The sequence below is a fragment of the Carcharodon carcharias genome, chromosome 9 (genome assembly GCF_017639515.1).
Source record: "Carcharodon carcharias isolate sCarCar2 chromosome 9, sCarCar2.pri, whole genome shotgun sequence".
In the NCBI taxonomy this organism is placed as follows: domain Eukaryota; kingdom Metazoa; phylum Chordata; class Chondrichthyes; order Lamniformes; family Lamnidae; genus Carcharodon; species Carcharodon carcharias.
Genome location: NC_054475.1, coordinates 19,104,255 through 19,118,158, shown reverse-complemented (window position 1 = coordinate 19,118,158; position 13,904 = coordinate 19,104,255). Strand labels below are relative to the sequence as shown.

Genomic DNA, 13,904 nt, shown 5'->3' with positions numbered 1-13,904 from the left:
GGAGCAGAAAAACTGACCTTCTCCTATTTTCTGCCAAACCAACTGAAAAATACTGGGATAAAAGCAAAATACTGTGGATGCTGGAAATCTGAAACAAAAACAGAAAATTCTGGAAAAATGCAGCAGGTCTAACAGCATCTGTGGAGAGAAAAAAAACAGTTAACATTTCGAGTCCGTATCAGTCTTCTTCAGAGCAGTCTCCGCCAAAAACTCCATGCCGACTCCATCTCTTTTCCCAGTAATTGTCCGAAATTAAATCAGATCATTCATGTCATATTTGACCTCATTTCTGCGCCAACATTAAAATTGTCTATTTCCACCCTCCATAACATTGCCTGACCACACCCCTGCCTCACCACATCTGCTGCTGAAAACCTCATTCATGCCTTTTTTCCTTCTAGACTTGAATATTCCAACACATTGATGGTCATCCTTCCAAATTCTACCATCAATAAACTCGAGTTAATTCAAATGCTGCTGCTGCTGTATCCTAACTTGCACCAAGGTCCATTCACCCACCATCTCTACGTTCACTTTAGTATTTTTGCTCCTGGTTAAGCAACATCTCAACTTTTAAGTTTTCATCCTTATTTTCAAATTTCTCTCTGCAGCTTCACCCACCTCTACAATCCTTCAAGGTCTTTGCACTCTTCCAATTTCTGGCCTTTTGTGCATCCCTAATTTTCATCACTCCACCATTGGGGGCCATGTCTTCAGCTGCATTGGCTCTGGAATTTTCTCTCTAAACATTTCCAACTCTCTTTCTTCCTTTAAGACACTCCTTAAAATCTACTTCCTTGACTGAGCTTTTGGCTGCCTGTCGTAATGTTGCCTTATGTGGCTCGGTGTCAAATTTTGTTTGGTAACACTTCTGTGAAGTGTCTTGGGACATTTTACTGCAATAAAGATACAAATTAATGTTGTTGGTGGTCAGGATGACTATTGCATGACCTACTGGTTGAACTAGTCAAACAATTCTTGGCCTTTAGTCAGTACCTTCCTAACAGGAGAACGACTGATGCCAAAACACAGAGTGGAGGAACGAACAATCTCAGTTACCACTGAGGGCAGTTTTAATTTAGAAACATGGAGCAAAGTCATATAGAATGTCTGCATTAACAAATAAACCTTACATCTTTTTTCATCCTAGTTAGAGATCCCAGTGTTAGTGTCAACATCAACATCCAGTAATTCTAGGTCAAAGCATAAGACAAGCAGATGTGGAGTGCAGCTTCCAGCTCAGGGGCACCATCTACTGTACCAGTCTGGCATTTTCTCATCACCTGCACCAGTAAGCTTCTTGGCCTGTTTCAGTAACTGTGCCAATGTGGTGCTGTAGACATAGAGATGGGATTCAGATGGCCCAAACTCATTTCATGAGCCACTCTTACAGACAGCAACAGAGGAGACCTCCATCCCAGCAACGTTATAGATTGCAACCCAGGTCAGTATCTAAACCCCGGTTTATAAAGGGTTGTGGTGACTGAGCTTTGCTGTTTTGAACTATGTAGTCTTCAAACCTCCTTGGTTTTGAGACCACCTTGTCATTTGTCAAAATGCACAGGAGCTCATAATGCTCTGTCCCAATGAAATTTTACAACATTGGTTAGTGGATAACCAAACAGTCAAAAGATAGTTTGGATAGGAAGACAAAATGGGTTGGTGGGTAAGTTTCATCTTGGGAGTAGCTAAAACTCAAAGGTTCAAATTTCAATCCAAATTCTATGGGGAAGGGGATGATCCCAGTCAGGCAGCAAAGGCTGAGAAAAGTCCCCCAGGAATTTCAATCCGATTGTTATTTAATGATGTCCACGGAAAGTGCATAAGGGCACATTGCTCCACAGCTTCAGCCCTCCTCAGTGACAGCTACGCTCAGCCAGAGCTCCCCTTCATCCTAGGGCTCACCCCTCAGCCCATGTGCCCCCCTTAGCCTAGCATTGCACGCCCCCGCCCTTCACACACATACTCTCTCTCTGCCTGGGCAACCCCTCTCACCCCAAGCTTGGGTCCCTTCTCAGTCTGAGTGCCTCACAGCCTGAATTCACCTCAGCTCATGCTCTTCTCAGCTTGCCCTTTTCCCCACTCAGTCTGAGTTCCCTTCAGCCGGAGCTCCATATTCAGACCCCTGGTATCAGTGAGCGATGGAGGGTAGCTCATCAAACTGAGTAGCTGAAAGTACAGCAACATCACAAGTGAATTGAGCCATGTGCTAACAGTTAAAAGGAGTGTGGGGTTAGGGATGGCAGGTGCCCAGTTTGTATTTGGCGTAGTCCTGTAGTCCCTTTCAGATCCTCGGATTATTCTGTTGATTGCCTGGTACAAGTGGCCAGAATGTGCCCAATGTAGGCCTTAACCATTGGTTCAACAGTCAACAAAGGGTCCCTGACTTTTGCATTTGCTCAGCCTCCTGCTTTACAGGCAAGTTTCCTCATTTACCATTTACACACCTGCCTGGACATGACACTAGCTGGGTCTTTGGATACCTTCACTTCATGGCCAGTTTCAACACTAGAGCCTCAAACAGGTAGGGGTTTAAAAATTGCCCCCCAGGTGAGAACTGGATTACTGTGAGGTTCGTCATAGTTGACTAGTTAGTTGTCAAACCCCATCCAACTTCAAGAGTAGCCAATTCAGTTTAGTGCCAAAGGGCTTGGACTTGTATCCCAGCATTAGTCAGCACCTTCAGGAAGTCAAGGGAAAACTGGGAGGACATAAAAGACAATAAAGGGGTGTCACTGTCAAAAACCCACACCCTTGACCACAGAATGCATTGGTTTGAGATTCATATCTCTCAGCCATCCTCCGAGCATGCCTAGTTACCTGCAGAGAGGCGGAGGCTGGACATTATGGACCCGACCCAGCTGATCTGCTCCGAAGACCCCCCAAACACGTCCTGGAAAGTGACGAAGAAAATCCCAAAGGTCTTCAGTGTTCCCATAACCAACACGTTCACCTGCAAATCAAGATCGAGGAATTACAGAACAGAAATCACCCAATTTGAAGGATGCAGTGATCCATCCCCAAGTGTCATGGAGAAACTCTGTAGCTTGGGTCTGCACAAGACCAGCCAAAGCCATGTCAGCTTCCTCCTGGGCTCCAGTTATTTCTGCTCAATCCTGAAAAGGCTCAAGATTTAAGACAGCCTCTTTCTGAGACAGTTCAACACTTTACAGATTGTATTTTACTTTCACCACCATCAAGACAGTTTCATAGATGATTTGGAAAACAGAATCAGTGGAATGAATTTGGAGAAATCCTTCAGGTTAAGCAAGCAATTTGTAGGGGGTGATTTTTGAATGTGAATCAGAGTGTGAGGAATGGTGATCCCAGAATCAAAGAATTGTTACAGCATAAAAAGAAACCATTCGGCCCAGCGTGTCTGCACCAGCTCTCTGTAGGGTAGTCTAGAGGAATTAGCTTAGAACCCAATTGAGTTCTAATCCTGTGCACCAATTGGTCTCGAATCTGGAGGCAAATGTCAAAGGTCCCTGGCAACACCTTAAAGGGCAGGGGTACTCGCATTGGCAGTGAAAACCAGCAGGTAACACAAGCAGAATCCACAGCCATCTGTAAGGCTGACATGAAAATGTCTCTCTAACCTTTAGAAAAGTAAAATACCTCAGATGCTGGAAATCTGAAACAAAAACAGAAGATGTTGGAAATTCTGAGCAGCATCTGTGGAGAGAGAAATAGAGTTAACGGGCCGAATTTTAATGATCAGATTTGCTTGCAGTGTGTCGGGAAGCTGGAAGTTCTAGCATCATGTTTCTATTTTTAACTCAGTCACATCGTTTGCACCTGACTTTCCGACTGATTAGACGGAGCGGGTGTGTTGACCACCCACATGAATCTGATTCCGTTCCAATACTTAAAGGGAACCTGTGAGGGTCAGGATTGAAGCATTATCAAAGTTTCATAACAGAGCCAGTGACTCGACACAGAGTGTGAATGTAGAAAGGCAACACCATGGTTCTCAGATTCATCCCTTGACATAATGCTGCAACTGTAAGGACCCAAGGGGGATTCTGTTCCCCAAGAGAGGAAGAAAATGCGAACAAGCAGGCATGAATGGAGGTGGCGAGGAGGTCAGCAGCAGGAGTGAGGTGCCCTGGTCCTGGATCCAGTGCCACATGAGATTCAATGACTTGATCAGAGCAGGAAAGGAGAGTAGCATTCCACAGTCAAGTACAGACCCCATGACTCTGCCTTCCCCAGCCTTATCCTGGACATCACTCCTCAGATCGGCAAACCTCGGTGTACCCATCCCTTTCTGTCGAGGCACATCTTCACATCCTCATCTGATCAGCAACTACTCATTCTCATCATAATGCCATGTATTACCCATTCCTCAAAGTGAGACACCACCAATATTGTCCCTCCATCCTCTCAAAGCATTCCATTTGTCACATTTACACATCACTTATTTCCCTCTTTGCAGGAGAAGAGAGCACAGAGCAGCAGGGAGAAGCAGAGAATTGGAGGTGGTCCAGACAATGACACAGGAAGTGGTGCTGGAGATAAACTGGCTCTCTACATGCCTGACATTGGCGATGGAGAGATGGGAGATCTCCCAGCTTCCTGGTGAAAGAATTAAATAGAGTCCACTTGCCAATCAATCAGCACTCTCTTCACACACAGTATAAATGGTTCTTTTCACCTATATTGGTATTCTTGTGAGGTAGCCTGATGAGTGCAAGACGAAAAGTTTCAACATGTCTTTTTTCAGCAATATTCAAATACAAACAGTCGCATGGCAGACAGCACTCACTGACATTGGCTTGATGTCAGCAGCCACTAAAATATAATGATCAACAGAATGATGACTTAAAACCCTCTAATCTCGCCAGTTCTAATTCATGTCTTTCATCAGTCCAACAGGCATCCCTCAGGAGGTGGTGCCAGAGGAGGTTACTCATTCTGAGGATGCGCCATCACATGATTCAGGATATCTCAGGCCTTTGTGCTGATGTCCACCTCTATGGAAAGATTGGCCAGCTGCATGGAGCATCAGATGCAGCAGGGAACAGAGTGCATGCTCGCCCTGGCCAGCAGCCTGCACAGTCTGCCAGCTTAAACAGGATGGAGAAAAAGCCTCGCCCTGGTCATTCAGAACCTCAATAAAGAGCAGCAACATTCTCTCCAGTTCCTGGCCAGCAGGGAAATGTGGGTGGGCCATGAGAGGGAAGATGGAGAATGTGCACCTGGTGCGGATTCTGCTCAAAGTGCTTCCACTCCTGACCCCTTCCACCCACTCACCCCTCAGTCAGAGCCTCACATGCCATCTCCTGCCCCGACAGCCAGGTCTGCCCGTAGCACAGGAATAGGTGGGGCAGTTTTTGCTGGGGCCCTCACAAACTCCAAAATCCAAAGGAAGTAGCCAAAAGCACCTGAGCAGTTGGAGTAGAATGTGCAACCTGCCTCTAGCTCAACTGAAGCCACAGGGGTTACACTCGTACTAGAAAAAAGATTTGTAGCTGCAGAAGGATATTCACTTGGGTGTTTAACACTGTGTAATGTTCTCACATTTCTGCTTATATGTGTATAACCCATAAACTTTATTTCAAAGGCCATTTGTCCAGCCTCCTCATTGTTCCCTGTTGACTGCCAAGAGGCCCCATTCCTCCTGAAGACTAGTAGAACAAGGGTTAAAGGTGAGCAATGAGTGTCAGTGAGAGGGATGGATTATTACTTGTGGAACTGCTTGGTGTTGTGTGGCCAGAGTGGATTCAAAATTGGTGGTGAGCTGCCTTCTTGAACTGCTGCAGTCCATGTGGTGTAGGTACACCCACAGTGCTGTTAGGAAAGGAGTTCCAGGATTTTGACCCAGTGACAATGAAGGAACGGCGATATATTTCCAAGTCAGGATGGTGAGTGACTTGAAGGAGAACTTCCAGGTGGTGGTGTTCCCATCTATCTGCTGCCCTTGTCCTTCTAAATGATAGTGGTCATGGCTTTGGAAGGTGCTAAGGAGCCTTGGTGAATTCCTGCAGTGCTTCTTGTAGATGGTACACACTGCTGCTACTGTGCATCGGTGGTGGAGGGAGTGAATGTTTTTGGATGTGGTGCCAATCAAGTGGCCTGCTTTGTCCTGCATGGTGTCAAGCTTCTTGAATGTTGTTGGAGCTGCATTCACTCAGGTAAGGGGAGAGTATTCCATCACACTCCTGACTTTTGCCTTGTAGATGGTGGACAAGGCTTTGGGGAGTCAGGAGGTGAGTTACTCACTGCAGGATTCCTAGCCTCTGACCTGCTCTTGTAGCCACATTATTTATATGACTGATCCAGTTCAATCTGTGGTCAATGGTAACCCCCAGGATGTTGATAATGGTGAGTTCAGCAATGATAGTGCCATTGAATGCCATGGGCCGATGGTTAGATTCTCTCTTGTTGGAGATGGTCATTGTCTGGCGCTCGTGTGGCTTGAATGTTACTTGCCATTTGTCAGTCCAAGCCTGGATATTGTCCAGGTCTTGCTGCATTTGGACATAAACTGCTTCAGTGTCTGAGGAATGGTGCTGGACATTGTGCAAGCATCAGCAAAGATCCCCACTTCTAACCTTATGATGGAAGGAAGATCATTGATGAAGTAGCTGAAGGTGGTTGGGTCTCGGACACTACCCTGAGGAACTCCTGCAATGATGTCCTGGAACTCGGATGATTGACCTCCAACAACCTCAACCATCTTCCTTTGTGCTAAGTATGACTCCAGCCAGCAGCGAGTTTCCCCCTGATTCCCATGGACTCCAGTTTTCCTAGGGCTCCTTGATGTTGCACTTGGTCAAATGTTGCCTTTATGTCAAGGGCGGTCACTCTTGTCTCACCTCTGGAGTTCAACTCTTTTGTCCATGTTGGAACCAAGCCTGTAATGAGGTCAGGAGCTGAGTGGTCCTGGCAGAACACAAACCAAGCATCAGTGAGTGCCATTTGATACCACTGCTGATGACCACTTCCATTACGTTACTGATGATCGAGAGTAGACTGATGGGGCAGTATTTGGCTGGGTTGGATTTGTCCTGCTTTTTGTGTACAGGACATGCCTGGGCAATTTTCCACATAGCCGGGCAGATGCCAATGTTGTAGCTGTACTGGAACAGCTTGGCTAGGGGTGCGGCAAGTTCTGGAGCACAAGTCTTCATTAATATTTTGCCAGAATATTGTCAGGGCCCATAGCCTTTGCAGTATTCTCATCAGCTCTTGTTTTTCGTTAACGCTCATTTTTCTTGCACGAAAGCTGATTCTCTACACTAATCAGATTTTCCCTCAGTTGCTCATTATCGGCATTAAGCTGTTCATATTTGGCCACTGTAATTTTCAGGAATTTAGCAACATCAGGATGATCCAGTGCCTGCTGCAACACAATCATTGCCATGTTACCATTTATGCTGGCCAAATCATTACTCAATATAAAATCAACCCCTTCATTAGGTAAACTAGAAACAATTGCCACAGTAACAGTTCCGCTTACTAAGTTACTTTGTAAATTGTCTTTACATAAGGGAACATGTTCATAAATCTCATTAATACCCCCTATTAATACTTTTTTCTTCAGCAAACCATCTGGAATACAAATTGTATCATCTGCTACCATCAATGACTAATCTGCGCCAGTGTCTTACTTGTTTTGTTGGAAGAGGAAAGGAATACTCCTCCCTTAGAGGCAAAACCTCTAGTAACCTGACTCACTTTAGCAGAAGTCAAGGTGAATTCCCTTGACTATCCTGAGCCATATCCCCCTTTCAGGTAGTCCTGAGGGAACAAATTTCACTTGTACTATTGCTATGGTTTAGACATCCATTTCCTGCTCTGATAGCCTTTTCTAAAGACTTATTAAGCATCCCTATTATTGCCACCGGTTTACTGTTCAGTTTCCAGCAATGGGCTTTGAGATGCCCTGTCTTATGGTAATAAAAGCATACTGGTTTCTTTCTAACACTTTTATCCTCTACACTATCGGTTCTCTTGTCTGGAACAACTTCTACCTTCTCCATGAAGATAGACTCTTTTCTATTCCTCCAACTTCCCTCTTGGTTTACAAATAGAGATCTACTGCCCACTGGCTGCCAATGTGACATATCATACCCATCTGCCACATTCACTGCTTTCCATACCTTAGAAATCTTACAATCTTCCCAAGTGTGACCTAACAGCTACTGGGATGCTATCTCAAAATTCTTGCACTATCATTCACTCCCTCACACTTTCAAAATTCTGCTCTAACTCAGTGATCGAAACCACCGTCCACAACGTTTCTTTCTCCCTAGCAAATTCTACAAATGTTTATCTAAGTATTTTCTATGAAATTTCAACTGATATGCTTCAGGGACAAGTTTGTAAGCATTAAGTACTGCAGTTTTAACTATCTCATAACCTGAAGATTGTTCCAAAAGACTAGAATACACATCCATATCCTTCATGACCAAGTCACTTTGAAAAATGAGAGTCCATGTGTCCTTTGGCCCCTCCAGCTTTGTAGCCACCTTTTCAAATGAGAAAATCTCTCGCAGCACTGTCTTCAGTGGATTTAGGCAATAGACGAAGACTCTTTTGTTATATCAAAGCTCGAATGGGACTAGATTTTTCATCTTTTGCCCTGTAACCCTAAGCTGTTCTCTAGCCAGTTCATGGTGTCCGACTTCTTCCTCTCTTTGAAACTCAAGGTTTTGTATTTCCATTTCTTTTGCTCTTTCTTTTTTTCCCAATTGGAGCTTTTTCATTTTTTCCATATCAAGCCACTTCATTTGCAACTCAGCTGAATTGATATCTGGATTAACCTTTCCTTCATCCAGTCCAAGATGCTGTGCTATTACCTCAAAGCCTGCTTCCTTAGCCCTTGCTTTTAATGCTAACTCTTCTGCTAATGATATTAACCTAGCCTTGGTTAATTGTTGCAAATCACTCTAGGATAAATCTTCCCTCTCCGGAAAGTCATAGGAATTGACAATTCCATTCTGCTTTTCAGTCAGTATAGTAAAATATGCCATTGAAATCTTATCACCCCTAACCTCAGCAAATACCAGCACTCGTATTTGTCTGTGGATTAGAAATCCCGCAAGAGCCCCCAATTTATGTTATGATGTTTGTCTGGCAACAAGTTGTTGATAATATCAGTTAGGGTTCAACAGTGTTTTGTTTAAAGCAGACAAAAGTTTGAGATTTAAGACACTTATTCAGTGAATAAAACTGCAAGATTCCACGGTTTTTAAACAATCAAAAGTAAACTTTACAAGATCAGAAAGATAAAATAATTTATAATGTCTATCTTATACTCTAACATTCATGATTAATATCAGGTACATGTGAATTAATAGGCAAACTGTGGTGAAACACACCATTCTGCACAATAAGTGACAGATACAACCAAAACTGAGTCAACCAATCTCATTGAAACCCCATCTCTCTCACGAGGGATTCTAACCTTCACCTTCAAAAATCGAACCTCGGAATTTTCTCCAAAAGTCACTCCAAATTGGATGGCATCAACAACCACCCTCCTCACAGGGTTTCAATCTCGCAACCTGAGATTCTGTTCCCTTGGATTCCCTGAGTATACACTGGGGCACTAACTCACAAGCACAACTTCAGACCTTCAGCAGCACACCAATGCTCCAAAGGGATACCTTCACCCCAACTGCTCGCAGCACGAGTCACCAACTTTTGCTGCCTTCTTGGATATCTAGGGCTTCTTCAGGGCCCTCTTCAATTACCAGGGCTTCCCTCAAGCCTTCTTCAATTAAAGTCTGCTACGCACAGCCCTTTCCCTATTTGGAGCCATTTTTTCTCTGCTCCTCTCTTTTTAATTGAACTGGGACATCTTCCTGTCTTTGTCCCCTCTCTGCAATTCTTCTTTAGAGACCTCTCCCTGTCCTCTCTTCCTTATCCCCTGTCTGGAACACTTCCTCTCAATGGCACTCTGTTCCTTGTCACCTGACCCAGCTTTTTCATGCCATTTCCTTATGCACAAGCATAATGGACCTAAAAAAAAAATAAAAATGCCACTCTGCACATGCGCAAAAACACCAAGGCCTGCTTGGAGTTGAAGTTCCCAACCTCTGCACTCTCCAATGGGGTAAGTTTGGGTTTCATAACAGTTATCAACAAACACTTAGGCCAGAACTTTCTGCTCATCCGCGACCTGAATGAGCATAAAATGATGTGCTATGGCGTTGGACGAGCGTCCTGACATCATCGCGCAATCGCGTGATATTTCGGTCGGCAGGCACGCAAGTTGGCAGTGTGTCCGCCAAATTAAAAGGCCTTTTAAGCCTATTAACAACCTAGTTGAATTAGATTTTTTGCTCAGGTGAAAAGGCCAAGTGGCCTTTGCATTTTTTGCGAAACCTCATCCATGGGCAGGATGAGGTTTCGATCCATCATTAAAAAAAAACATCTTCATACTAATTTCTAACATGTCAGCTTCCCGACCGCTCCTGTCCTCCCCCCGCCGAGGGCAAAATTCTGCCCTTAATGTTCAACCATCCTAGACTCAGAACCTCTTCGTGAGACCTACTTGACATACTACATATTTAAAGCCTTTCTTGCCTGTCAATTGCTCTCTGATAAACCCCACCCAGCACCACCCCCCCCACCCCACTGTCCCCTCACCTTGTTTTACTGAGTAATTTCAGGAAGCCTGGGAAACGTGTACTCAAGAGTTACAGTCAGAACTCTGGGTTAAAAATGTTGTTAATGATGATTTGACATATTTAAGTGGCAACCCTGTTTGTCCCACAGTGGTTTCCCATGCACTGAGAAATATGTTCAGCTTTAGAAGTTGGAAGTCTGCAGAATCCGGTCTGCTTCCTGACATGCCAGCAGTTTAGCTGTTCTAACCTGCCACTCAAAAAGAAACCCTCCCACCTTGGCAGGTTAGAATTCCCCACAACATTTCAGGTGGATGACCACTCATCAGAACTTTCTATCAGGACAGATGCTGCCTGAGCTGCTGAGTACTTCCATCAATTTATATGGTTATCCATCCAACAATCCTTTCTGCAGCTAAGGGTCCCATTAATTATTTGTCTACAAGGAAACCAGAGCTGTGCCATTCAGGAAGCTGGGAAAAGGTGTTGGAGTAACTCAGTTAAATAAAGAGGGCTTAGTACTGTAAGTACTTTAGTGACCTTAGTTCTAAAAATCAAGACATGGAATCAGTTTGGGTGGAACTAAGAAACAGCAAGGGGCAGAAACATTGGTGGGAGTTTGCACCAAACAGCAGTGATAATGTCAATCACAGAACAATTAGATGTGCATGTAACAAGGATAATACAGTAATCATGGGGGATTTCAATCTACATATGGACTGGGTAAACCTAATTAGTACTAATGTTGTGGGGATAAATTCTTGGCATGTAGGCAAGATGGTTTTCTAGAGCAGTACATCAAGGAACAAACTGGGAATGGGCTATTTTAGATCAGTATTGTGCCACGAAAAAGGGCTACTGTTTATGGTGCAGTCTTCCATTGAAGCACTATAGTAGCATAAACGGATCAAATTGAAAAATGAAACAAATTTGTGCACCTCAGACCAAGCACAATGTAGGGCATGATGTAAATTAGTAACCCTATTATCAATCTGTTCGATCTCCATCTCGCATAAATGCTCGCTCGAACATGGGAGTGTGTCTCACTTTAGCATTATCGATACGTTTGGAATTGAAAACTGACATAACCATGGGTTTAATCAAAAGAGGGCTAATTAATAATCTTGTTGTAAAGCTGCCTTAGGGAAGAGTTACCATAATTTGATAGGATTTTACATTAAGTTTGAAAGTGATGTAGTTCAATCAGAAACTAGGGTCTTAAATCTGAACATAGGAAACTATGAAGGTATATGGAGCAAATGGGCTATGGTGGATTAGGAAACTGCATTAAAAAGTATAATGGTTAACATTTAAATAACTAATACATAGTTTACAGCAAAAATACATTCCTTTAATGCACAAAGACTTAGCAAAGAAATGGTTCCAACCATGGCTTATGAAAGAAATCAAGGGTTGTATTAGATCAAAGGAAGAGGTGCCTGAAGTTGCCAAAAACAAATGGTAAGCCTGAGGATTGGGAGCATTTTAGAATTCTGCAAAGGGGAGCCAAGAAATAAGATTAAGAAAGAGAAAATAGAACATGAGTGTAAACTAGCAAGAAACATAAAAATGGACTGCAACACTTCTGTAGGTATGTAAAAGGGAAAAGATTAGCAAAAACATATGTGGGTCCACTACAAGCAGAGCCAGGAGAATTTACAACAGGGAACAAGGAAATGGCAAACTAAAGAAAACTTCCTGTCTGTCTTCACTGAGGAAAATACTAAAAACCTCCCAGAAATAATGGAGAATCAAGGGACCAGTGTAAACTGCAAGGAACTGCAAGAGATTAATATTAGTAAAAAAATGTACTGGAGAAATTAATGTGATTTGAAGTAGATAAATATCCCCTGGACCTGATGGACATCCCAGAGTGTTGAAAGAGGTGGCTGTAGGGATAGTAGATGCATAATTCTATGGACTCTGGAATGATTCCTGCAGATTGAAAGGTGGCAAATGTAACCCCACTATTTAAGAAAGGAGAGAGAGAGAAAACAGGGAACTAGAGACCTGTTAGCCTGACATCAGTCATAGGAAAAATGCTAGAATCTATAACAAAGGATGTGATAAAGGACATTTTGAAAATGATGGTAGGATTGGGCAAAGTCCAACTGTACCATTGTATCGCTGTTGTGTTTAACAAACCTATATGCAGAAAGCATGTTTAACAATCCTATTGAATCTTTTTGAGGATGTGGCTAGCAGGATAGATAAGGGGGAACCAGTGCATGTGGTATATTTAGATTTTCAGAAAGCTTTTGATAAGGTCCTACATGAGGTTAGTAAACAAAATTGGAGCACATGGGATTGGCGTAATATATTGGCATGGATTGATAACTGGTTAACGGACAGAAAACAGAGTAGGAATAAATGGGCCATTTTCAGGTTGGCAGGCTATGACTAGTGGGATACTGCAAGGATCAGTGCTTGGGCCTCAGCTATTCACAAATTATATTAATGATTTGGATGTGGGGATTAAATGTAATATTCCCAATTTGCAGATGACAGAAAACTAGGTGGAAGCAAGAGTTGTGAGGGGGATGCAAAGAGCTTTCAAGGGGGATTTGAAAAGCTAATGTAGGTGGAAGAAAACTAGCAGAATATAATGTGGAGAGTTGAGAGGTTATCTGCTTTTATAGGAAAAACAGAAATGCAGAGTGTTTATTAAATAGTGAGAGGCTTTGAAGTGTTGAACTTCAAAGGGACGTGGGTGTCCTTGTTCATGAGTAACTGAAAGCTAGCAGCAAGCAATTAAGAAGGTAATGGTTGGTCTTTATTACAAAAGAATTTGACTATAGGAGTAAAGATGTCTTACTGCAATTATAGAGTCTTGGTGAGAGCACACTTGGAGTATTGTGTACAGTTTTGGTCTCCTTACCTAAGGAAATATATACTTGCCTTGGAGAAAGTGCAATGAAGGTTCACCAAACTAATTCCTGGGATGGAGGGATTGTCCTATGTGGAAAGATTAAATAGACTGGGCCATTATTCTCTGGAGTTTAGAAGAATGAGAGGGGGTCTCATTCAAACATACAAAATACTTACAGGGCTCAACAGGGTAGATGCAGGAAGGATAGACAGATCCCCCTGGCTGGGGAGGGGGGGTGGTCTGGGGGGTGGTCTAGAACCAGGGGACACAGTCTCAGAATAAGGGCAGACCATTTAGGACCAAGATGAGGAGGAATTTCTTCACTCAGAGGAATTCTGTGCCCCAGAGGGCTCAGTTATTGATTATGTTCAAGACTGAGATTAACAGCTTTCTGCATATTAAAAACATCAAGGGTTACAGGGATAGTGCAGGAAAATGGTGTTGAAGTGGAAGAT

The 13,904-nt window shown here is 43.4% G+C and overlaps 1 protein-coding gene across 1 annotated transcript in view; it reads right to left on the bottom strand.

Moving 5' to 3' along the window:
• Positions 1–13,904, bottom strand: part of slc16a4 (solute carrier family 16 member 4) — a 129,526-nt gene that overhangs the window by 69,368 nt on the left and 46,254 nt on the right. Inside the window, exon 3 of the mRNA XM_041196100.1 lies at positions 2,821–2,953. Within this exon, the coding sequence (XP_041052034.1) occupies positions 2,821–2,953 (133 nt within the window). The remainder of the gene's footprint in view (positions 1–2,820; positions 2,954–13,904) is intronic.